General features: G+C 37.4%; 4 protein-coding genes across 7 annotated transcripts; 2 read left to right on the top strand and 2 right to left on the bottom strand.

The window, feature by feature from the left end:
- The first annotated feature begins 1383 nt into the window (after positions 1-1383).
- On the top strand, positions 1384-4487 carry LOC118748903 (nudix hydrolase 7). The gene is made up of 6 exons (XM_036483643.1): positions 1384-1501; positions 1694-2343; positions 2419-2561; positions 3217-3308; positions 3383-3602; positions 3671-4487. Exons 2-6 carry the CDS (start codon positions 1847-1849, stop codon positions 4066-4068), a joined length of 1350 nt encoding a protein of 449 aa, XP_036339536.1. The 5' UTR covers positions 1384-1501; positions 1694-1846; the 3' UTR covers positions 4069-4487.
- Positions 4488-5823: 1336 nt separating this feature from the next.
- On the bottom strand, positions 5824-10304 carry LOC118748901 (dentin sialophosphoprotein). 3 transcript variants are annotated; one of them, XM_036483642.1, is made up of 10 exons: positions 10114-10304; positions 9914-10015; positions 9454-9851; positions 8995-9401; positions 8533-8817; positions 7967-8476; positions 7547-7900; positions 6794-7303; positions 6168-6731; positions 5824-6115 (listed from the first exon to the last, which is right to left on the bottom strand). In XM_036483642.1, exons 1-10 carry the CDS (start codon positions 10207-10209, stop codon positions 5967-5969), a joined length of 3375 nt encoding a protein of 1124 aa, XP_036339535.1. In that variant the 5' UTR covers positions 10210-10304; the 3' UTR covers positions 5824-5966. The 3 variants fall into 3 exon arrangements, with proteins under 3 accessions (XP_036339535.1, XP_036339533.1, XP_036339534.1); XM_036483640.1 differs by having other exon boundaries at positions 8533-9401; XM_036483641.1 differs by having other exon boundaries at positions 7547-7873; positions 8533-9401.
- A 5722-nt stretch (positions 10305-16026) lies between these two features.
- LOC118748900 lies at positions 16027-16771 on the bottom strand. The gene has a single exon (XM_036483639.1). The coding sequence runs from the start codon at positions 16649-16651 to the stop codon at positions 16316-16318; it is 336 nt and encodes a 111-aa protein (XP_036339532.1). The 5' UTR covers positions 16652-16771; the 3' UTR covers positions 16027-16315.
- Positions 16772-17558: 787 nt separating this feature from the next.
- LOC118748899 (vacuolar protein sorting-associated protein 37A-like) lies at positions 17559-22759 on the top strand. 2 transcript variants are annotated; one of them, XM_036483638.1, is made up of 6 exons: positions 17559-17905; positions 18017-18117; positions 18198-18390; positions 19835-20213; positions 20300-20451; positions 20520-22759. In XM_036483638.1, exons 2-6 carry the CDS (start codon positions 18017-18019, stop codon positions 20712-20714), a joined length of 1020 nt encoding a protein of 339 aa, XP_036339531.1. In that variant the 5' UTR covers positions 17559-17905; the 3' UTR covers positions 20715-22759. The 2 variants fall into 2 exon arrangements, with proteins under 2 accessions (XP_036339531.1, XP_036339530.1); XM_036483637.1 differs by having other exon boundaries at positions 17559-18117.
- The last annotated feature ends 4098 nt before the right edge of the window (positions 22760-26857 follow it).

Here is a 26857-nt window from a genome sequence, read left to right as displayed (position 1 = left end):
GACAAAATACACATAAAGAAAGAAGCAAAACAGAAATAGCAAACTTCAAAATTACGAACGTCACATACTTTTTTCTCAATTGCCATTACAAATGGCTGCTTCTCAACCGGTCAGATCTGTTCTAATTGGTTCATGGCGAACAGCGAGAGAAAGAGAATGAGCGATGAACTTCAGAACGTTCTAGAGTTGCCATGAGTGCGAGCACACAGCGGAGTTGGGTTAGTTACACCCGATTTACATGATTCAAGTACTTGAAAGCAATTCTTGCTCATTCTCTTTTGTGTTTTCTATTTGCTTTTACACGTTTCAATTCTGTTGAATTCAAGTTTTTGGTTCTTTAAATGGGAAGCAACGAAAATGCCAAAAGCAAAGCAAGAAAGTTGAAACGACTTGACGGTACAGACGCATGTGTACTCGTCCCTTTTCTTCTCACCCCCTCTCTTCCACATGCGAGCAGAATTGAATTCAATACTTGAACTGTGTAAAAGCAGTCATACAAGTCAGCAAGCTACAAGTAAAGTGAGCAAAGAAGTGAGTTGCAAATAAGCAAGCTATAAGTTTAATTGTGTTAACAAGTTTTGTAAAGCGTTGTAATTGCTTTAACGAGTATTGTAAAGTGTTTTTACTATATTAGCGAGTATTGTAAATTGTTTGTTATACAATAAAGTTAATTGTCTTACAATTTGGTCATCGTGAGCATTTATTTAACAACCCAGCGATACGAGCCGGAACATATTTGGGAAATCCCTCAAGGTTTCAAGGATAATCGTAACAATATTGTAAATTTTCGGCCTGTTGCAGCACTTCGAACAGCTGTTTGGGAACTGGCAACGCTATGGAAATTCTTATCAGTGACCGTTCTTTGTGATGCGCCAGCTGTCTTTTAAGCTGAAATTAGTCGAGAACGCAGAACGTATACTTAAACGCAGTCTGTATACGCAGAATTTTGTCGATTACTGGAGCCCTCAGTGTTGCTTACTACACTGTTGCCACTCATCAATGCCTTTTCATAAACTTACCCTTTCAACTACAATTTTTCGTGCTATAATAGATTTTAGCTAAATATAAACTACTTAGTTTTCAACAAAAAACTTATTCAATAGTAAATTTCAAATATTTTAAACATATTTTGAGTAGGAACTTATATCTTTTTTACCATCTGTAAAACTGACGAACTGGCAACCATCTAAAGAAGGAGAAATCAGCTGACACGGAAAAATCTAAATTCCGCAGATTTCTGCGCTACGGGCTACAACTACAGAAAAATTCTGCGGTGTTGAGTTTTCATTTACATGGCGCTTTGGTAAGACAGATCGTGTCAGCTGACTCGGGTTTACGTACCGGTAGGTTTACGTTCTTGACTAATTTCAGCTTTAGTTTCGTTTGTTTTGATTCTGTGATAGCTCATTTGTGCACACAACTTTATACGTAATTTGGTGCTTATATTTAATAATAAATAAGTACAGTGCTTAGTTGAAACGTGAAGAACGTTAATTTTTAAGTAAATCACTATGATAATATACATACATATCTAAAGCGTAAAATAGGTTTAAGCACAAATTTGACTGCGTTTAAGTGATACATTTGTAGTTGCTTATCAATAAATATAATAGCGATTGCATATTTTGCATACGATTTGCAAGTACAAAACGGCAGACAAAAGCATTACTATTACTTTATTATTTCACCAAAGATAAACTTGCGATAATGAACCGATTGCTGCAAATAAACTAACAAACGTAGGACACTAGCAGCAACACATTTGCAAAGTCGGAAAACTTACTGGACACACAAATACCAGTATTATCAGTTTGCTGCAGGAAGGACAACGCGGCAGTTGTTCTTAATGGAATCAATAGCGCGTACATGTACGCCCTCAGCCAACAGCTACCGAATATGGCCAACGTTACAACGCTCAAATACACTAAACGCGCAGACCCAACGTTACTGTCACCTAATAAATGCAGCAAACATTCCAACTAAACGTCAATCAATTGCTTTTATACGAAGCCGGACTTTGTCGTCAACAGCAACAAAAACATTGTTGCTACCCGCTCCCGCCCCTCTGTTATCACCCCGCTTACAAACACATTCATTGTTCTCGTCGTCGTCATTGCGATTGTCTGTGGCGACGCCGTCGTTATTGTGTAATAGAAATTTTTGCATAGTTGGTACAAAAAAAAGTTGCACACTTGACGGCCACTATCGCTGCGAGCACAAACGCAATTGTTTTTGCAAGTGCATTTTGGTGTCTCAATATTCACATTCCTACCCCATTCAGCAGCTAAGTGATTGTCAACAAGGGCGGACGCAGACGCGTTTTATTTCAAGTAATTTGTCAAAGTAAGTTAAGTAATTTATATTTATTTATTTGTAATTAATTATTTGAAAACGCCTTATCATATTTCATCCGGGTAGTTTAGAGAAACGCAGCTCCGGAATAGGAAACATGGACGTACCTGAGGGAGTATTTCGAGGCAGTGTTGACCGTTTCAATGGCGTGCAAGTAGAATCAGCAAAGGAATACGATGAATCCACAGATTTTGCTAAGAAACTACAGAGTAAGTTATGGAGGTAACTAAGTTAGTTAGTTAGTTTCGTTAAGTTTCAGCATAGAGTCTTTTTGTCATAGAATTCAATTTTTAATTAAATGATAATTAGTATATGTACATACGTGCTTTATAATTGACCTTTCAGCGTCCGCACTTAGAGCTGTTCATTATAACAAGGGCAAATAAATGTCGAGTAAAGATAACGTTTATATTCAAACATTGAATTCCACTAGTTCCGTTTGAAGGCAAGTACATAAATTTATGGTAAAGTAAGTTATGAAAATTTAGTTAGCACTCCTACGCGAGTTGATATTTACTATGAAAATATTGAACTATCTACATAAAAAGTAAGTGATAGTGATTAATTGCTCTAAAGATAAGCAACTATAGCCAGCGTATAAAACAGCAGAGGTCCAGGCAGCTATGTACATACATACATATATATTTGTTTAGATTGGAATTGTTGACATCGCGGAAGTGCAATGTACCTTAGGCGTTTTAGTTAATGTGAAATTATCAGCTAAGTCAACATTTTTTGCTTTTAAAGGTGACCTTTACAATTCTGTTGAACTGTTAAATACAGCCATCACATAACTAGACCAAATCTAAAATGTATACACCTACGCAATCACCTTATTTATGCATATAAAATTGTCTCTTGCAGCATCTTTGAACTATTGGATGTCGATTAAACGCCGAGCAATTTGGTTTAATGTGCAGAAGGAACATGCCGATTGGGTGCCGCACTTAGCTAAGGTATGTATACATTTAAATACGCAAATTCATATATCTAAAACGCTATTTAACTCCACCGCTAAATTACCTTGCAGGTCGGCTTTGATTTCCATCATGTGTCAAATTGTACCTCATCTGTTGTAATGTGTCGTTGGCTGCCAACCGATGAATATGCCAATATACCAACTTTCTGTCACACTATGCTTGGTGTAGGCGGACTTGTAGTCAACGACAATAATGAAGTTCTAGTAGTTAGCGATCGTTTTGCATTGATAAAGAATAGTTGGAAATTGCCGGGTGGCTATGTTGAGCCAGGTACGTCAAATGCAGTACCTTAATTTGCGTTTTGTATGTAACTGCATTTCAATGTCACTTTATTGCAGGTGAGGAAATTGTAGACGCCGCCATACGTGAGGTGAAAGAGGAAACCGGTATTGATTGTGTATTCCGCACAGTGATCAGTATACGCCATTCACATAGCGGAAATTTCGGTTGCTCGGACATGTATGTGGTGGTGGCGTTAAAACCTCTCAATTCTGAAGTGTGTAAATGCGATCGAGAAATTGAAAAAGCACAATGGATGCCGGTGGACGAGTATTTGCAGCATCCAGATGTGCACGAAACAAATCGTCACTTCGTACGCACTTATTTGGATTATAATAAACGTAATATACGTTTTACATATGATCGTGCCCAGCATCGGGTATTGAAGCGTGAATATGCGTTGTTTTATATGAAACCAATTGATGAGGAAACAAAAAACGAAAGTGATAAGGCATAGCATGCCAATGTTATGTTCTAGCAAATGCATGTGAGTATGTAGTGGGTCGGCCCAATTAACTCACGATGTTGCCTTTCTCATAAAAATGCAATAAATTATAGACATTTTAACTTTTTTATGTGATGTGATATGAATATATAGGAAATCTGCATTACGAATAAATTTAAAAAACGCTTGAAAAGGTTCAAAAATAGCATAGAAGTATAGAATTTTTAATAAATCAAATTTTTTTGCAAAAACCACACTAATCTACAAATTTTATTGTAAACTACAGATTTGAATACTAATAAAGAATTTTTATTTATTAACAGCTCGTATACATTTAAATTCAGCCCTATCGCCAATTTCGTGTGAATAAATCTTTCCCATAATTTAACATGCAAAACAAAAACAAATTGGGAGAAATTGTTTTTGTTTTGCTTTATAATTTTTGGGAATATTTGTTCATGGAAATTCGCGATAGGGCCGATTGTGTTTTGTTGTTAATTATAAGATTTGTTGTACTTTTTCCAAAGGTTAGAAGTGTCTTTCATTAACCGGGCATGATGAATATCGATCTCAAAGTGATTACGAGTTGTCGAAATAAAATCACTTGAATAAGAAAATTCGACTCATTTCGTAAGTCAATTCTCTTCACACCTGAGAGCGCCATTTTTATGCTTTTAAAGTCACCCTATCTTCTATTTTCTGTAAAGGAAAGTTCCATGCTGCCTTGCAATGGGATTCTGCTAAATTATAGTTCCGAGCATCCCCTCAAACGAAAAGCTGGACTGCCTAAAAATATGTCTCATGCCACTTTTTCATATTTTTGGGCACAAATTTTTTTTAGCGATTGAAATTTAGGCTGCTGCTAACAATCCACATCACCTCCTCAAGCTTTATTATTAGAAGATGTTAAGTGCTAAGTATACTATCGCTAGATTTTTAAATAAAAATACCAAACCAACAGAAAGGTAACTATTGGCATCAATCGAAACGAAGTTGTGTTATTGTGAATCATCTGTGGGGCGGTTCAACGTCAGTATTTTAGCGAATGTATGTATGTAGTATATAATCTTACCCCAATAACTTATATGTAAATTTGAAAATATAATATTTTTTTACTCAAAACTATACACCAAAAAAGCAATTTTTTAACTTCCCAAATCAACTAACCCGTCATGATGCAATAAAAAAAGGTTTTAAAAGTTCGCGTTCGTCTAGCTCCGATCGCCATCTTAAGCTGTATTAGAAAAATTCAATTTGCCCCTTTGAGAAACCACTTTAAATATTACAGCGATTTTCAAAACTACATAAAATTGTACTCTCAGCTTTTCACAAATTTTTAATTACTTTTATACGAAAAGAAGGATTAATTATATATTTTCCAGTATATTTGTGTCAAAATCCTATATATCGAACTTTAAGCAAAGTAAAAATCTAGTGTTTAAACTTAGTAAACATTTATTTTATAAGTAACGTGTAAGATATGTACATATATCATTTAGCTTGTTATATATAATTTTCATAAAAAATTTCAAAAAGCTCAGTTTTTCACAATTATTAATTAAATATTTTGGTACAAGACAAAATTGTACTAAATTTAGTATTATTTCGCCAAACGGCTTCGTAAGCTATAATCAACCTTGAGCTAAAGGAGCGTCGAAAAGAGCTGTAACTACCCATATCACCTTTTATTATTGCATCATGAATCCCGCAGACTCTTTTAATCAATCGCCACAGTAGACTTATAAGTAAAAAAACTAAAAAATAACGTACTATAAAATATAATTACAATATTATGGAATGAATGTATGTATGTACATTATTGCTTTTAGATGAGTGCAAAATAAGAAGTAATGCAATATTAACAAACTAAAACACGAGCGGCACGTGGACCACAATTGTTGTCAGCATATTTACGTGCGACTGCTACTGGCGCGACGATGGTTATCATTTGGGGTTTCTAAAAGTAGATTATAACTTCTGGCAAAATGCTTTTGGGCGTCAAGTTTTTTATAAGTTGTCGCCTGTTGCAGTTGCTTCATTTGAAAAGTTTTTGTTGATACTAAAAAGTAATGTGATTATTTCTCTACATTATTTCTAAATCATTCACTTACTCCTTTTCAGCTTTCCATTGACGCGCGTATATCTGGGCATTATGTAAGCATCAGTTTTCTCTTTCAAATTTGACCAATTTATTTTATTTGGCATTGGTGAATGTACAATAGTTACTTTAGCGCTATCGGAATCGTCCTCATTACCTAGAAAACGGAGTGGTCGTACACGCGTACGATCACCACGCCTAACAACTGCTGACGATATAGTGTCAGATGGCACGGTTTGAGGGGAGGGTGTTGTAATATCTATGATGTCACTTAATTTTCTCTCGGGAGACGAATCAGTTGAAAGCATTATAGTACTGCTGGTCGGTTGCTCTTTAGAATTTGTAGTAAATATTTCCACATTTTCCTCCACACTATGCAAATGATTGAAAACATTCGCGTGAGTTTCAGGCTCTTTATCATCCTCAGTTAATGCAGGAATTTTCGGTGGCATGGGTGAATCGAAACGGCTCTTACGTTTCTGTGTCATTTCCGCACTAAGCTCCCTTGATGATCTATAATGACTTGTACTGGCACGCGGCCAAGTAGGAGCGGCATTTGTTTGGTAGGAATTTGATGCTAAGGGGGAAAAATTGCAATTAATTGTCATTTTCCTAAATATATTTGCAATCATTTATTACCGCTTGCTTGACAATTGGTGTCATCATAATTCTCATTAGCGTATTCATAGCTTTTACCAAAATATGTAGAAGATTTAAATGACTCTGTGGAACTTCTAGGTGTGTTGCTTGTACTAGCCGCATCATTTGGACAACTGCTGTGGCTGCTATTACTGGCAGTAAGATTCTTGATCTTGTTAAGGCACACAGATTTACGACGCGTACGGTTTGCAATGCACGACACATCCAAGACGTCGGCTTCCTCTAACTCAGTTTCTTCGTAAATAACATCAGCGCCCCTCAAACTTTTGCGAGGAGCAGATTCTTGGTAATCAGATGGTCTAAATGAATCAGCAGAATTAGCAGAAATTGTAGAAACTGTATCATCCGAATCAGTTTCTTCATAACCAAGGGAAGACGTCCGATTTCTTATGTTTTGCATTTTCAGCGAGGAGCGCCGGCGCGTTCGGTTGGCAATACAACTTACGTCTAAAGAATTTGTGGTTTCGCTTTTATTGTTCTCTCGAATTTCTGCAATTAATGATTATTTTAATATTTTCACCAAAGCATATCGTTACCTTAATATAGAAAGACCACATTGTTGCTGAAATGCAAAAACCCGCAACTAACTAACGAAGTGGAACTTATAATTTGATGAAATGCATCCTAATCAATCAAAAATTGATTTTGGGATTTTTAGATAGTTACGGCTTTTTGTATTTCATATATATGTAATTGTCTATATTACTGAAATTATATGTATTTTCAAAATACCCTGTTTATCCAATTTGCGTTGCTGCTCTGCCTTAGTATCAATAATTTGTTCATCATTCGTATCAGCACAATCTTTAAGCACGTCGAACACGTTATTTTCCTCTGCTTCATCTTCTTTAATTATATCGACTTTGTTCGAACGACGGCGGGTGCGTTGTGCTATGCAACTTACATTTGAAGATTCGAGCTTCACATATCTTGGCGGTACATATATACTAGTGTTTATGGAAAGATTATCTTGATCAACGGCAACGGAAGTCGTGTGACTCGTCGTCTTTTGTATGTATGTTCGGTTGGCTACACAACTTACGTCTAACGCGCTAGTGGCTTGATTTTTAACCATTTCGCGAGTTGCTAAAGTAAATAAAAAACGTTCATAATTTACACACGTAGCTTATTTTGAAACTCTTTGTACTATACCTCCTCTTTCCCGTCGTTGGGTTCTGTTACAGCCTGGCTGTTCTGAATTAACATCGACTATTTTTTCATCTTTCTTATTAGCGCATTCTACACCTTTGTTTTGCTTTACCTCAAGCAAAAGTGCGTAGAAGTAGTCCAAGAGGACTTGCCCAGAATATGCTTTACTTTCATCATGATCTCCCAATTCACCTTCTATATAACTGCTGGAACAAAATGTATTATCTTCCGTGTTGTGTAGTTCGTCTTCAGTTGCACTTTTTGTCGCTGAATCATCATCATCATACTGAAATACTTGATAAGGTCTTGATGATCGATACGAACTAGACGAGCTGTCGCCATCCGTACTTTCTTCTACATAGAGAGACGGAGGACGTACTGCCAATGATTTACGCCGTGTTCTTTGTGTGATAAATGATGTGTGCAACGTACAATCTTGTTGTTGACCTTTTGTTTTGATATTGTTCTCCGACCGCTGTTGTCGGCTTTTGCTGGGTATCCCTTCGTTTATGCCTAGGAGAAAAAGTATACATATAGTTTCTGTATGGTTTACTTAAGAATAATTGTACCAATATTTTCTTTTACACGGGAACTGTGCGGCATTTCTGGGCTTTCAAAAGCATCTACTAATCCTTCATCCTCGCTGAAGATAGCCTCATCATCACTTGATGAAAGTTGTTCTTCTTTACTGCAGTTCAGTTCCACGTTATCGGTGATACTATTTTCAGTATTATGGGCATCAATTATATCTCGCTTGTTTTCGGGTATTCTGCGACTGCTACCCATTATTAAAACATCGTCTTCATCATCGCTAAAGGATGCTTCTTCGGTTTCATCCAGTATTCGAAGCGCATTTTTTCTCTTCATTTTCGGTGGTAAAATTTCTTCGGTGATACTTTTTTCAGTATTATGAGCATCAATTATATATCGCTTGTTTTCGGGTATTCTGCGACTGCTACCCATTATTGAAACCTCGTCTTCATCATCGCTAAAGGATGCTTCTTCGGTTTCATCCAGTATTCGAAGCGCATTTTTACTCTTCATTTTCGGTGGTAAGATTTCTTCATCAGAATCCTTTTCTTTCCCCAATTTTTCGTCATTGTTTTCGCATACATCGACCTCAGAATTTTTATCTTCGTCCAACGTTTCTGTGCATTCATTTTCGTTATCAACACTCTGTTGCTGAGAGCTCAGACTCTCATGTCCACTATCTGAGTTCAAAATTCTCTGGCATGTGTCACATTCAAATGAATTGCCTCGATGTGGCACACATCGCAGATGTATAGCCACAGAACCGCATGTTACGCAGTACTGGAATGGATTTGCATCACTGCTCTGCCCGCGTCCTTTCTCATTTTGGCATATTTCTGCTCCACATACATTAGGCCTTTCCATCAGTTCGGCATACGCGTTGGGTACCAACTCCCACTCGGCGTCCCTTAATTAAATAAATGATATTAGTTTTCATTAAATTTAGTTTATTCACTTACTTATCTTGAACGAAAACACCCCAATAACACATACTGGTTTTGAATTTTTGAGAGTCATTGCACAGTGGACATTTGAAGAAATACCCAGCATTTTTGGCAAATATTTGTAAGCAATATTTATGAAACCAACCATTGCGGCAACACGGTGCACGTATGATTTTCGTTGAACTAAAGCGTCTACTTTCATTAAAAATCTTCTCATAGCAAATACAACAATCCTCGTCGGGTTTTGGACGGGTGTTCACCTTCCGGACATGACGGTCGCAAAACGACCGAAAGGTATCTAGAAATTGATTCATAGCACCGCGTTCAATGCCACAAATCATGTGAAAATTGCGATAACAACGCACTTCACAACATCCAATATTGGCGTACATTTTTCCACAATAGCAGCATTGCTGTAACATAGGGCAAGCAAGAAATAGAAAATGTGAAAACTATTGATAGTTTGAGCACTCACAATTTTTGAGATGCGTGCCCGCTCTGCCGCAATATCTTTGGGTAGGAAACCAAGAAAGCCTTCATCCTCTGAACCATTTTGTTGCAAACCCGAGGACAAGTACTATTTAATTAAAGAAATTTGTCAATATATAAAACCGCGTTTTTGTTCATTTACGTATGTATGTACATAAGTACGAAAGTGCCTATGCTTATACTAACCAAACAATTTGTATGGACGCCCTTCCTGTTTTTCGTTAGAAATTCCCCATAACGAATGGTGTCGCGACGGTCCAATGCGCATAATTCGCACTTCATGTTCACATTTAAATTACAGTGTTTGATTTAATTAATAATAAATTGTACATATATGTTCTTTGTAGAACGATAGCAATTTTGTTTGCCGCCTATTCACAAATGACAACTGTCAAGAAGCGACATTAAGCCGTTGCGCACCCACATAAATATTTCGTTACGTTATTACGTTTTCGTAAGCTTTTATGCTAAAGGTTCCATAAGGGGCTGTCCATATATTACGTAAGGGAGTTTTCGCCTGTTTTGAACTCCCCCCGCCCCTCACGTAATAAATTGTAAGATTTAATTGATCTCCTGCCCGCCCGGCCCCCCCCCCCTTCGCAGATCTTACATAAGGTTAAAAATCCCCTAGACATGTTTTTTCAATTAAACATTAGAAAATACTATAGGGCTATTCGCGATTCGGTGCATAAGAGCTGACAAATTTATGCAATTGCAGAAATATGCCATGGATTGTGAGCCATGAACGAAAGACACAAGATGACGTAAGAACAAGAGAGTGAAAAAAGTCGATTTTTTTAGCGGGCTCTACGCCATCTTGTTTCACTGGAAAACGAGCGAAAAGTAAACAAAGCAAAGAAAACAACGAAAACCAAAGTTAGCCAAAATTATTGTCAGCCACTTTAAGCGCACAATTTAGGTAAAATGATGCAATAAAATGCTTGAAAATGTGTTGTCATGTTGAATTAACTCTTCTTTACTTAAATAAAAGTGTAAAATAGTGGTGCTTGTGATGTAAACAAACGCTCAGCTGACGAACCCGCTTTCGCAAACTTTTTCTCAAAACCAGTTACAAATACAACGTCGCGTTCTTACGTGATCTTGTATTTTTGGTTCATGATTGTGAGCGACCTTTATTAAACTGTCATGGTAAAGCTTTTAAAAAACAATTTTTGTGCATCAGCTATGGTTTTGTTTATGAATGCAATGCAGAGCATTTTTATGCTATGGATTTTCGGTATTGCAAATTTGCCAAGCCATGACAAACAAGAACGATAGAATACACCAGTTCATTACACCATGCATGACAAATGCAAATGCGTGTATTTTGTTTGTGTATTGCAAATAATTTGCAATTTGATAATTTTATAGAGATGAAATTAGATATGTACATGAAATCAGCAACGTGAATACAAAACCGCAACACGTGATGTTAGTGGTTATAAGGTTTAAATAAATAAATTTGAATAGGTATATACGGGAGGTTTATAAAGATTAATCGATGATAACCTTTGCCTTTCAAGCGCTTATTTAAATAATTTGTCCTGCACTTAAAAATAGCTTTTCAAATTTATTGGAACGTCTGTTTCGGAGACGTTGGTGATACAAGAAATTAATTTGCCATTAAATATTTGAAATATCCAACTTATTCAGCCTAACCTGCTCCGCTGGTGAATGAAACAAACGTAAGTCCACGTTTTTATGCAAATTATACAGCTTGGCTTAGGCATTATTAATTTTTTATTCACAAATTAATTATATAGTATTTTTCCACAAAAATTCAAACGAAAAGTTTCAGAAAAAAACTAAATTTCCACAAAAATTCAAACGGTAAGTTTTAGAAAAAAAAAACAATGATGCAAGCAAATAATAAATTGCCATATTGCCCCCAAAATATATGTAAATACTTCCAAAGAAGCAAAAACTTCAAATTGCATTCCAAAATTCGCCATTGCTGCCAGCTTCAACGATTTATGTGGCATGCTTTGTGCATTTTCATACAATTTATCTTATCTGTCAAAGCGAATCTGTCACGTAAAGCGAAGCAAAAGTTTTATGTGGCATCAGTTTAAAGCTTGATATACAGTTCAATGTTAGCGTGAGCGTGAACGTTCGCAATCATCTATAGAAGGAAGAAATCAGCCGACACGTAAAAATCTAAATTCCGCAGATTTCTGCGCTACGGGCTAAAACTACAGAAAAACTCGGCAGTGTTGAGTTTTCATTTATATGGCGCTTTGGTAAGACAGATCGTATCAGCTGACTCGGGTTTACGTACCGATAGGTTTACGTCCTTGACTAATTTCAGCGTAGGGGCTCCATTAATCGACAAAATTCACGTATATACAGACTGCGTTTAAGTATACGTTCTGCGTTCTTGACTAATTTCAGCTTTAGGCAGTCTGCATACGGGTCGTATACATGACTGGCCGTCTCCACAGGATAAAGGTTATATCTTGATACATATGTTATATAATTTGCCAATGGAGACCGCTCATTGCTCTTCGAGAGCAATATATATCAGAGCTTATATCTTGCCATCTATTGCCGGCAATTTGGTAGTTTCACAGCTACATTTTCATTTGCACGAAAACTTCGTGACTACAACATCATTATTATTTTAATATAAAAGCAAATATTGAACTGTTTTCTGTTAAAATATTTCTTATTATATAATTGGATGTAAAATAGCCTATTTTCTAAATTTTTTAAGTGATTAAATCCGGCAAAAATACGTTTTAGAAGCTATCTCACAGATGCCTATATCAAGATATAAAAAGCCCACACAAATATTGCCACTGATATAATTTATATCTAGCGACTAAAATGACAGTTGGACAGCAATAAATTTTATCCTATATAGACGGCCAGTGATCCAACTACACAAGATCTGACAAGATGAAGCAAAAAAAAAATATTTTTCTGGTTGACGTTTGTAATTTCGGCGCCGCGTTATTTTCTTTGAAAAGTAAACAAACAAATAGTTGCGTTCCAGGTGCTCACGATATTCACGATTTGCAGTTTTTTTATGCAGGAAAGCGTTCCAGGTGCCAAAAAACCTGTAAGTCAAACCACTTTTGTGATAGTAACTTGCTCTCTCTCTCAGTCAGAAGTTGCAGGTTTTAGTCCGAAGTATTTCCTCCTGCAAGTTCATGAAAAGTGTCAAACGATAGGCAGGGTTGCATTTGTAAACAAAACAGAACCTTAAGCGCCACGGAGACAATCAAATAAATACGTCAAGCATTGCATATGTATGAGCTTGGCCCGCAAACGTTCAAATAAACTCGTCAATTAAACAAATTGATTTTTCTTGTCCGCGCACTTGCTCACCACGACGATCAGAAGGAAAGTGCGCTTGTTTTTTGTCAAGCATAACGCGAGACGGTTGATAAAGATATTTGATCGTCTCCATGGCACTTTACATAAAAAAAAAAATCGAAGTAGTAACAGGAAAAGTGGTTTTTCGCGTTCCAGGTGACGTTTATTGTTTCGCTCTCGCTTCTCTCTTTCAAGAGAGTAATTTTGTTATTTGACAGTTTTACAGGTTTTTACACGAAGTTATCTGGAACGCAACTAAAAATGCAAACAATTTTGTAGCACATGTTTGTGCTAGTCAATTTATTATTTTTGTACGCGTTTTTGCAACCAATCACCGCACACTTCATTTTAATTTCATTTGCACACAAAATTTATTGAAAATCGCTTAAAAATCACTGACATAAACCACCGACAAAACACACATAAAGAGAGAAGCAAAACAAAAATAGCAAACTTCAAAATTACGAACGTAACACACTTTTTTCTCAATTGCTATTACAAATGGCCGCTTCTCAATCGGTCAGATCTGTTCTAATTGGTTCATGAACCAAAAATACAAGATCACGTAAGAACGCGTCGTTGTATTTGTAACTGGTTTTGAGAAAAAAGTTTGCGAAAGCGGGTTCGTCAGCTGGGCGTTTGTTTACATCACAAGCACCACTATTTTACACTTTTATTCAAGTAAAGAAGAGTTAATTCAACATGACAACACATTTTAAAGCTTTTTGTTGCATCATTTTACCTAAATTGTGCGTTTAAAGTGGCTGACAATAATTTTGGCTAATTTTGGTTTTCGTTGTTTTCTTTGCTTTGTTTACGCAAGATGGCGTAGAACCCGCTAAAAAAATCGACTTTTTTCACTCTCTTGTTCTTACGTGATCTTGTGTCTTTCGTTCATGAGGTGATGTCAGTTACATAACCTCACTCTTTTGGTAGCCCCATTTCGGCAATGCATATAAATGTAGTAGTAAAAAAAAGGGAACATTTTAGGACCATTTTAACGCCCTTTTGAATACTATTTTTAAAAAGTATGTATTAAAGAATTATTTTACCAAAACAACGTTAAAGATAATAAAGAATAGTTGTGTTAGGTTTACCCATTTCTAGTTATATCCAGAAAAATTGGTACGAACTTTCATGTTGTGGCGTTTTCGTACGCAAAAATTTATTGAGAGAGCGAAACAGCTGAAGTTCAAAGTTTTTACTGCACTTTTAATGGATAAATTTGTACTTGTAACTTGCTGGATGCAATAAACTAATAAGGAAATTGTTTTTGGGTTTTTTTATTGAAATTGACCAAATAAACAAATTTAAATATAAAATATATTGTTTTATTAGGAATAAAGAACCAATTTATCAGCTGTTCATGAAACTTGATAATTATTACTGGATTTGCGTTCACGTACTTTTTTGGATATTTTTTCTTTGAGAGCGAATTCGCAGAAACTAAGTTACTGGAGAGTTGCTGGCGAGTTACTGAAAAAAATTTTTAAACAAACACAACTACTCTTAGTAAGTTTTTTATTCTTTTTAAAAGATCGATTATTTATGCATTATAAAAGGATTTTTGTAATTTTATTTGTAAAGCACTTGTATTGCAGCCTCTAGTAGGTGAACAGGCACAACTTCCAAAACCTATTAAACAAGAAACGCACTTTGACTGACCATTTTATTAACAACCTGGCCAACTGAATAAACTCACCTGAAACTTCCAGCTAAAAATCGCACTTATATCGCAGCTTCTCGCTGAGATAAAAAACACAATTCACAAATCTGTAGAAGGTAAACATAATTAGTCTTTATTTGCCACTTAGCATAAATCCTTAAAATTGGTTACCTAAATTTGTAGTCAAAGTCCGGAAAACCTCTTCAAAAATGAGGAAAACCTCAAAAACGCGAAGAAAGATTTTCTCCAAAGTTTCTGAAAATGTTACTAGTTCGCTAAATTCTTAAATTATTTAATTTTTGATGTTTATTGTTAAGTAGTTTTGAGTTTATGAACGATTTTATTTAGTAAAATTTTATTTAAAACTTATACTCAATATCTCGAAAACTAAAGGAGATATCCAAAAATGGAGAACGCCATTTTTAAGATATTGATTAGTTTAATATGACTGCATCACTAACTAAATTTTTACTAATTTATCGAATTTTTTTTTGTCAATATCTCGGAAACTAAATTAGATATCTAAAAACAGATAACACCAATCGAAATACCTTATTTCAAAATATATAACTGCATCTATAACTAAAAATCGTCAAAATTGCGCTTACGACAATCTTTTATCCAGGCTACGACATATCTCATAGGTTTCTTATAGTTCCTGAACCCTAAATTTTTTTTTTATACAAAATGTGTTATTTTCGTACTTTGAAACTCAAACATGAGAAGAGGATTAATAGGCCTTTAAAATTATGTATAACAATCTATCGGTAGACTTTGATTGTTGGGTGTTTTTGTCGCGTAAAATTTAAAAAAAAAAACCTAATTTTGATTATTTTTTCAACTTTAACTATCGCTTCAAATATTATACTGATACTCGGTAGGGTCGACCACCTACCTGAAAAGTTTTGTTACATGTACATAAACTAATGGCGTTTTCTGTTCTACCAAAAAATGTTGCCTTCTCATTGGCCTCTAGGCACAAATACTAAGGAAAGGGCAATGGGAATGCAACATGTTTTTGTAGTAAAGAAAAAGCCATACGAACACACTGCTTGCTAAAAAGTTGTAGTCAGAAAAATAATAAAGTTGTCTGTGAAGCAATCAATAAATAGGACTAGTTGAATAATGTGTTCCTTGATTTGACGTTATTAAAAGTACGATTTCTGTGTTCACCTAGGAACAATTGATTTTTTTTTTGCTCGCCAAACAAATTTGGGCGTACGGAAATTGTACGGATTTTTCACCCACCACTTTTTGTCCGTGTACGGATTTCAGACACTACACGCCTGGCAGCCCTGTTATCAAAACAAAAACAAATTCGATGAGAATTGTGCAGTGCATTTTTTAATTAATCCACTTTGCAAATTCAAAACAATAACACTAATATAAAAAACAAGGCTTTTGCTATTCCACTTTATCAGATTTATTATCGAATTCCACCTCTCCAACGCGCGTAAATCCTGAGTATCGTACAATTTTTCCTCTGTCGACGTTCAGCTTTGTTGCAAATTGTTGTGCAGGTGACAACTTGGCCTCCTCTTCGCTTTTATAACCATAATATTTGGCCCAATCGCTACGCCCGGTGTAGGCCATGTAGCAAACGAAACCGAATGCGTTCCAGGCGAGTAGCGCATACGCAACACTCAAACGCCGCTTCCAAAGCTCTGCACTATCCTCTGGTATTGGGTTTGTGTTACGACGCACCCAACGCCGCAGCCACTTCATTTGAAAAAGTGCCATTGTTGCCGGGTTTGGAGAAGATTTTTACTTTTTATTAAGTAAATGTAAATATTACGTGCACATCCGCGATGGACTTCTTCGAGCTCTTGCCAACAATCAGCTGGTTACGTAACATGATTTTAGCTAACCCTTACGTATTAACCCAACGAACATAAAAGTTAGGACTTAACAGGAGCCGTAAGAAAGATCTTTATTTTTTTTTACTTATATTATTTAGTTTACTTTGATATTTTTTATTGAATGTATTTCTATTGAGTCCTACTTTTTTAAATTATATTAGTAAGTTTTTTATTTTTGCCTTATTCATAAAGAAAAAAATTCTTCTGGGGGAATTTTTAATTTTTGACAGTTTTACTAGTTTTTGTCCGAGGAATACGGGATTGGACCTGCCATTTCATTTAATGTCAGTTAAATTTCTTGTAAGCGTTAGGCAAAGAACATAGTGATGCGACAAAGAGAGCGACAAGACATTTTCGGATAATAGCGACAAAAACAAACCTTTATTTTTCAATGTGGCAACACAATAGTGCAGCGAAAAGCGAAGAAAGCGATAAAGAGCAACCAACCAATTCGGGGACTACGTGCTGCTAACACAACACAACACAACAAAGAGCATAGCGACGAAAACAAAAAAATTTGTTTTCGTTGCTTTCTAAGCTGACCGTTGCTTCACTATGTTTTGACGTTTCTTGTCACTTTCTTCGCTATTATCCGAAAATGTCTTGTCGCTCTCTTTGTCGCGTCACTATATTCTTTGCCTTAGACATAACGTTAGGTTGTATCCTTGACAGAATCCTTACATACGTTTCTAGTTATTCATTTGCCAACACTACCAAATTGCGTTAAAATTTTCCACCCCTAACATAAATGATAGCGTGGCAGCACTGTCCATGCAAATAATTTACGTCGTCATACGTTTTTTGTTTATTGTGGAAATTGGATTCGTTCTCCAGCAGTTCTCTTTTCTTACTTTTATTAATTTGGCGTTGTTTGCTGAATTATATATTTACCGCAAAAAAAGAAAAAACTTAAATTTGAGATACGAGGTTTACTTTACTACGTCGACAAGGAACGATCGAAATATATAGAAATAAATTAACCGTTGAATTAATTTCGGTAGCCGAGAAAGAGATCAAACAAGATTTAAAGTGCAAAACCAAATTAAATGTAATAATTACTAGCAACACGATTTTCCAGTCTAAGGGCAACTAGCAAGTATAAGGAGAACTAGACCTACAAATTTAATCTTACTATGTGAGTAATAGGAAGTTGCAAATTATTTCAAGCAGTGGCCACAAAAGAGAATTTGGAGGATTGTGCATAAAAAGTTAGTGAAGCTAAGAAAAATTAATTTTGCTTCTAAAGATGCTGCCACGCCAACCAGGAGCCCAGCAACAGCAATCGAAAAGCTCCAATTTAGATTTTCGCAAACGGCAAATTGATACACTTAAAATATTCAACGATAAGTAAGTCGTAACTAATTTATATATTCAACTGTTTATTTAGCTTTACAATTAACATATCAAATTCTATTTATAACCGGCAGTGTTGTTGAAGTGGCTGAGCAGGAGGAATATTGCATACATTTCGAATCTGGTGGACGAACCTTATTACTTACTGTACAGCTTGGTGCGAATTTCCCAAATGAACGACCTAAATTAGTTATATCACCGACTGTACAGCATCATTGGGTTAATGCGGTAACGGGCGAAGTGGAAACGGCGCCTGGATTACTCAACGTAAGTGTTGGGAAGCGTGCGGCGGAGTTACTTGAAGGACATGCTATGTATGGAGAGTGACCTTAGTTTGCTATAAATCAAAACTTGGCGGTTAAGGATGCATTGGTAGCATTTAACAGCTGCTAAATGTTTCACCTTAAACTGACTGATAGTTGTTTGACCTTCGTATTAACGATTTTTTTCATAAGAAAAATTTGCCAGTTTTTTGTACGCAATCAAGGTTTATGCGCGCACACTCGCAAGACTATCAAGGATATGGCACATATGCATGTATGCATATCTACATAGATATGTTTATAGGCCTCATAAATATGTAACTATGTATGTATGTATCTATGTACACAGATGTGAATTTGCATATGACGGGGCGTTAGTTTGTTTGGTGACATTTAGGTGGGATGATACGTGGCAATTTACGTACTTGCATAGTTTTGAACTCGTGTAGATTTCCGGTTAAATGACATAATGGAATGAAAGCTAACCGGCATCAGTAGTGTTACATACAGACACACAGATATATAACTACGTAGTAAGCCTCTGTTATGGGCCTACACCATTCAATGGGGAAAAAAACAAGAGAGGGGATTCTTGTGGATACGCGTTTGTTAGAATGTTATGCATCAGTTTTATTGGGTTGGCATTCCTTTATGGCCGTTCGTTAGAGGAGCAGTGGGCGAAAGGTAAGTAGGCGTGGCACCTCTAACCCACCTCTTTGGAGAGGGAATGAACCGCCATTGACAAAAATGCAACTCCCGACCACCTAGGTCCCCTATGGTTCCCTCGGGACCGCTTAGAAAATTTGCCAAAAATCACAATTTTCATTTGCGTTTATTCACTTGAAAAAAGTTTAAATATTCATTTGCACAATACATTTTTATATACACATTTTTACATACAAGACATTTTTATAAAACACCCAGTAACCAAAATAGACAGCACTGGGGCGGCAGCCCCAGGTTTACCACACAAAGGGAATTCTAGTTACCTCATCCTTTCCAAAGGTTACATCACTGGGGCGGGAGCCCCAGTTAGGTGCACACAGAAAGGAGAATTCTACGTAGTAAGAGTTATAATCCCTAAGCGTGGCCGAAGGCAGAAAGGAATTCTACGCAAAATTACTGTGGACGCAAGTAAAAATTGCGATTTTTGGCCATTTTTCTAAGGGGTCCGTAGGGAACCATAGGGGGCCTAGGTGGTCGGGGGTTGCATTTTTGTCAATGGCGGTTCATGCCCTCTCCAAAAAGGTTTGGTTGGAGGTACCACGCCCACTCCCCCTTCGCCCACCGCACCTTTAACGAACGGTCATAATGGAAAGTTTCCCCGTTTTATTTTCCATATTATTATTAAGACTTTTCTAAGTTTTCTAATGTTTCAAAAGTCCAAATGATTTCTCTTCAACCCTTTATTTTAGTAGATTTAATAACTAATCGTAAACTTTTCTTAGTACTCACCCCATTCAGATTTGGGTCGCGTTGTGCAGGCCGTTATACGCGAATATGAGCGTTTTCCGCCACCTGTAGCAAGTTCTGGCAGTCCAATCAATATTCCAACCCGTTCAGGCAATATCAACACCACAGCAACACCAACAACTGTAGCGGCGAAGTCGCTGGATAGCAGCAAGGAGAATTCACCATTGGATTCGGCAAAATCTTCTAAAACCAATGATAGTAGCTTACCAAATCTATCCACACTATCATTAGATGAGCTGAAGCAGCTGGACAGTGATCCGCAATTTTTCGATGATTTCATTGAAGAGATGTCTGTAGTGCAGCATTTGAATGAGGAGCTTGATTCGATGATCAATCAAGTAGAGATTATATCACGTAAGTGCAAGAGTAGCAAGCGGAAAAATTCGTATGGCTGTTGAACAAATTTGGATATAATATTAATTTCTATTTTATTTACGCAGGGGAAAACGAGTCCAAGGAAACACATTTGGTTGAACTAAAACGTAAATTAAGCGACGATGTCACCGCGCTTAAGCATCTCGGCGAGAAATGCGACCAGCTGAATAAAAAGTACTTAAAAAAATCGGAGGAATATGCACCGCAGCACATACGCGTGAGTGTAGCATTTTCATTTTACTTCATTCAAACAATTAGTAACGATTTTTATTTAAATTCTTAAAGGAGTTGCTACAAATTGCCGCCTCAAATGCGGACAGCGATTGTGATCGACATGTAGAGCAATTTCTCAATGGTAAAATCGATGTACAAACATTTTTAAATAATTATACGCATTCAAAGAAAGTAAGCGCCGAACGCAAAGCCAAAGAAGAGCGCTTGGGTCACCAACTTAGCGCATTGGAACGTGCCGGCATTTAAAAAATAGCTAATATTAGACCAAAATGGTATTGTAAAGTAGCTACTAGACATGGCAAGAGCGAGTAGTTTCGAAAAGTCTGGCACACTCAAGAATTTCCAAAAGAGTTTGCAGAAGCAGATACAAGCCGTGCTCAGAAATGCATCAACAAAATATCAGTCGCTTTTATTACCACGCTTTATCAACTTGTTTGTTTTTATATTATAATTGATAGATCCAATATGCGCAACCCCGGTTAAATACCGAATTGAAATTTATGCCGATTTCGTTTCTGCCAAAAAATGCAACCTTCTCTTTGCCCTCTACGCGCAAACACTAAGAAGAGGGCGATGAGAGGGCAACATTTTTTGTAGAAAGGAAAACGACATTAGTAGCGCAAAGAGGGCCGTTCCATCAGTTATATTTTCGAAAAAAGGAGCTGATGCCTTGGCTTGCTGGATTTCCGAACACAGCCACACCTAGTATTTAAAGTGACTTTGGAAAGCAGTTATTAATTTTCGAAAATAGAACTTTCTGATACAACTCTTTGTCTTTTTACAAGGTGAATGAAGAAAATTTAACTTTCAACTATGTTACCAGACATTTTTATGCGTACTTCATATCAGGAGAATAAATTAATCTGAAGTACTTTTGATATTATTTCAACATTTTTATAATTGTGCACAAATTGATATCACCAAGGTGTATTAAATACATACATACATACATTTTGAATATCACAGCACTTTCAACAAAAATGAGAGCTGATAAGCCAGCAAAGAGTAAGTTGAAATAATTTTTTGAAAGTGATTTGCGCCGTTTCAACTGCAGATACACCATGCAAATTTAAATTCCGCAAGTGATTTCTGCAAATCTGCAAACGGATTTTCTAGATGTTTACGCGAAAAAGTAGACTTTCACTTTCGCATTTTGACCGCAAAAGCTCTTGCATTGTCACGTCTAACCGCACTTTAAATGTAGTTGCTTGCGCGTGATTTAGCTTTTCTAAGGCATGAAGCGGTAAATAGTGTATAAATTTTGGACAAAACGAAACTAAAGCACAGGTATTAGGCCAAAATTGGCAGCCAACCTCCTTTAAGTATGCATATGCATTCTAGTTTAGTCGGTAAGCTTCTACTTTTAACCCCATGGTTAGTGTTTTGTTCAATCTTGAATGTGTTAAATGTCATGTAATATTAAATTGTTAGTAAATCGCCACCAATAGTTGGTGTGTCCATCTCATTAAAAAAAAAATTGTAACAGATTTTTAGCTCTTAAATAAAGTAATTAAATTAGCATTCAATCATAGTCAAGCAGTAAAACTACATACATTTAAATTAATTTAGTGTGTTTTTTCTTGTAAAGAAAAATTGCAATACAAAAAAATATAAAAGGAGAATTAGGTATTTAAATTATTGATCTTGATCTTCTTAAGCAAATTCCATTGTTTTGTCCAAATACATAGTTACTAGTAAACCAAATAAAATATTGAAACATTGTGAGTGAGAGTCAAGAAGAGACAACACAGAAGCTGCATGGGGACTTGACCCACTACCCAAACTCGACTAATTGACTTCATCGCACCAAATGTCGATTTAATGCAATTACATACATATGTATATTCGAGTATTGTATTGTACGTATATTCAAATTTCTCTTGGCCTGTTAAAGTCGCATAGACGAGCATGGGCCGGTAATGCATATTATGTAGCTTCTTTCTTTTCAATGCTCTTTGCCAGAACTCTTAAACACATAAATATAAAATTATTAATTAAATATATGTATATCATGCATACGTGGTGAGTGCATTTAATATTAATATATTTTTTTCATTTTGTGCAATTATTACGTATTGTGCGTAGTAATGTGAAGTGTTGTAATAAAAAAGTGGAAAGTCAAACAGAATTTATTGTGATTTCATTAACCACTTACATAGATATAGTAGATGTAAGCAGATATTTAATGGCAATAAGTGTATATTTTCTTCATTGCAAATAAATTTAATTCACAACATAAAATTAAAAGGCTGCGTTATGTTTGAAGCGGTAACGGTAAATATGTAAAAAAATAAAGGTTAACAGCAAATATTAAAAGGGATAGCTTTTCAAATGTTGTGGATTTGTAAACTAAATTTGTTTCCTTGATAGGTGGTCGTCAGAGTTCCGGGTAGACGAGTGCACTAAATTTTCGCCGTTTTTTTCGAAAATTTGTTCTGAAGGTGGTCGGTTGATTAGAGTGATTCCGGTGAAGGTCAATTGCGACCGCCTCAGAGACTACGTGAACGCCTGCTTAGGTGCCCTACCGTTGCCACCCGACGACCGTAGAGCTGAGCGCGAATTCAGCACGGTCCTAATCCTAAACGCGGAGTCCGCCCGCTACATCCTAGCCGGACGAATACCGGAAATCCGACCAGACTTCCCGACAGAAGCGGCAGGTCCAAGACCGAACTAGGTCAGCCAATCCCGACGATCCCATCTAAACGCTGGGAGCAAGCGCCTCGTCAACAACCATAAGAGGAATACATGTTTGCAGCACCTCAAATCTTATAATCTTCAAGAGGGCGTCAGTAAGCTGTGGACAACGGTGAAGTCCCTATCGAATCCGTCGAAACACGACGGCCACACGTCCATCAAATTCGGTGATGAAATACACAACAACTCTAGGAAGTGCGCGCGAGATTCTGCCGACGATTTATTGCGCACTCTGGGTGGGGTAAAACTCTACGCAGCGTACATCGCAAATCACGCAGCATCCGCCCAACCGACAGGCCACCAATATTCATCCACAACAAAGTACATTACGCGGAATGGAATCGGTCGGCCCAGATGGCAACTCCATACTGATGCTGAAGCTACTAGATGCCCGGGAGTCGAACAGCTTGCCACACACACCATCCCAGAGATCTTGAAGAACGGAAAATTAATCCTCCTGGGAAGAGCGCGGAGTTGGGTGAATCCTTAAGGCCGATCACTAGCCTCTCCCCGCTAGCTAAGACCCTTGAATCGCTACTTCTCCAGCAATTCAGGAAGTTACATAGCACCACAACTGCACTTAACGCCATCACAACGCAAATGGTTTGACCCAAAAGCGCCCATGTGCCCGCACCATTATGGTGGCACTTATAGATTACATTATCTTGTCTTGCGTCCCGCACCAAACGTTGGATCGCCAGTTACCTCTGCGGGAGGCAATCATCTGTTCTATTCCGAGACAAAATAACAAAGCCGCGTAGGATTAAACAACGTGTACCACAAGGCGGAGTGCTTGGCGTCACATTCGGCAGTCTCATGTCCTCCTCGGCACAGACTACTTAAGTTTGTAACAAGCTACAAAACAGAAGCAAGGTTCTCAAGTCGCTGGCCGGCACCACTTGGGGATAAGTTAAAGAAACCTGCACGTGACATATGAAACAATCGGCTGGTCTCTTGCACACTATGCCGCCTCAGTATGGACAGTCGGCAAAAGTGAAACGCAGTGGAAAAATCTCCAGACATGCCAAATTGCCGCTCTCCGAACTGCGTGGCTCCTTATGTCTTCCGAACAACACCTACACGACGAGACAATACTGCTCCGAGTAAAGGAACACACCACGCTGCTGTCAACAGTTCTTGCAGGTATGATCGAAACACGAGGACGCCAAGAAAATATAGTCCTCGGTGGCCGGCCGCTTCCCATCCATATGAGTCTGAACTCCCGCGTAAACTAGCGGGCCGCCTAAATCGTACCAGATTAGACCCGCCCAGCATGCCCACCCATCTGACACCTAAAGTGCTGTGGACTCAACCGATCGATACCGCTCGCTTTCTGGGACTAAGGTTGACGGAGTCAGATGGGGAAGATGAATAATCAACCAACCAAATAAAGGCTACGTGCTGCTATAACAACAGCAACAACCAAATCTGCTTAGCTTTCGAGGCGTACATATTTCTGTAGTTCTTGAGAGAAAATTCAAGGTAGAGCTTTGAAATAAAGCAACTTAACGTACCTCCTTTATGGAGGGACTGCAATGGTGCACGGATGGCTCCAAGGCCCCTCACGGCATTGGTACAGACATATACGAACCCGGTGTCCATGGAAGCATTCTCGAGCATTGTTCAGGTGGGGGTCTATGCCATTAGCCCGTTTGCAGACATTAACCTACGGAGGAATTACCGTAATGAGGGAATTCTTATATTGAGTGATAGCCAGGCGGCATTTATGACCCTCTCATCATTTGAGGTCAAATCTACCTTGATCCTTGAGATATCAACAAGCTTTAGGCCCTGGCGGAGCACAACATCATCCAACTAATTTGGATACCAGGACACATTCAGGGTCTATCTAGGACGGCGGTCGCCTCGTCTCTTATAGGGCATAAGTCCTTAGCTGCGATCGGACCTAGCACAATCAAGGAAGACTAAGAAGTAATTTACCTGCATAAGCTGGGGATCTGGTCGAATGACGGTTGTTGTTTCTGTGATCCGTTTAAGGAGATTCTATTAACCTTGCTTTGCGAGTGCGAGGCGGTGGAAAGAAGACGGGAGAGGTACCAAGGCGAACTCTGGAAAATCGCTAACTCCTGAAGATATCCTAAAATTTCTGGGATCCCTAGGTTTGGATGAGGTACTGTATATGTTTGAGGGCACAATAGACCTCTTGGTCGCAGTACAAACCTCTATATCATCTACCTATCTACATATTGAGCTCCTTATTTTCATTAAAGACAAAGTTCAGGCGGCCACCGGCAATATAAAACCTACCAAAGACATTGGTCTCAGCGGACCAATGCTTGCTTGTTAATGCCATCTTAAGAAGGTCCCCATTTTGACGAAGACGTGTGGAAAAAAAGCGAGGAACCAGCAAAGAAAAAGAAGACTGACGTATGACAACTCTTCCTGCTCTAGTAGCGAAGATAATTGAAGCCTTGCTTCTGCGGTGTTTCCTTGCTACCTATACTGAGCTAACTATCAATATGGTATTGATAACTCATAGTTCTTAGCGTTTCCATCGCTGCGAGACAAGCGACCTGATAGCGTTTGACTGGTAGAAAGCTATTGACATGTTTTCAACTCCGTCTATATGTCTATCAAAAGACATTTATCCAGCCCCCCAGAGCATCAACGGTGGACGGCGGATTACATGAATGTTCGGAAATCGTTGGTCATATTTTGAGGTAAATCATTGAAGCACAGAATAATTAAACAGTAGTTCCCTCAGAAGAAAGCCTACACTCAGCTATTTTTTAATTGTAGTAAAAAAAAAAAACATTCTTAACCAGCCTAGCAGCAAAGAGTTCAAATAGTTCGCCGACGGTATTTGCAGCAAAGAAATTTAAGAGGTTTTAAACTATACTGCTATATTTTAATCAAGTCTAGTAGAGCGCAGTGGAAGAAAATACAAATCTTATATGTAGTGACAAGAGAGCAAATCACTCTCGAGGTTGTAATTTGGAAGGCGCATTCTATGGTATTCCAGATTTTATCGCTTAACCTTCCTTGAGAGATACATTTCTATCAGATTGTAAAGATATTCGCATCAGGTTCTGCTGCTTTTCGCTTACCATAAGCCTGCAGAGAAAATAACAACCGTGGATATTAAGAGGTGCCACATGTCGTATGAGTAATTTTAGCGCATTGCATACTCCTATTGAACGGAGTTCCAACGTTTTAGGAAAATAAGGATATAAATCTTTCACTGGAATATATAAAACTAAGAAAACATTTGGTACTTTTGTTAAAGCAATTTTATACTTAATTCTATGTTTAAAAAAAATTCTTTCGCTGTTGTATAAGTTCCGACGACATTCTGGAGTAAAATGTGCCACTAGTCACAATGGAATGGCCGTTTAGTAAAAAAGTAATAATTACACTGTAGATTAGCCAAAATTACACAAAAAAAAAAAACGCCGAACGTTTGGTATCTGACATACTTCTGAGCCGCTTTACAAAGTAAGTTATGTACGTGTAATGCAGAGCAGTCGCTCGGAGTAGTTCGGCGCTTGGAAATAACTTCGGCTGCACGTTACTTTACAACTGACAACGTAATGTGTCGTCGGAGGTGTTCACTTTGCGCTTTACTAGTAGATGACATTGGCCATGATGGCAATTTTGGTACTAAAAACTGAAAGAAAACATGGCTTACCTCGTAAGGTGCTTACCTATTTTCCCAGTGGGTGCTTGATAAATAC

The sequence above is a fragment of the Rhagoletis pomonella genome, unplaced genomic scaffold (genome assembly GCF_013731165.1).
Source record: "Rhagoletis pomonella isolate Grant_MI unplaced genomic scaffold, Rhpom_1.0 Rhpom_scaffold_00013, whole genome shotgun sequence".
NCBI lineage: Eukaryota > Metazoa > Arthropoda > Insecta > Diptera > Tephritidae > Rhagoletis > Rhagoletis pomonella.
Note: the sequence above shows the minus strand (reverse complement) of the source record. Positions and strands in the feature narration are given on the sequence as shown.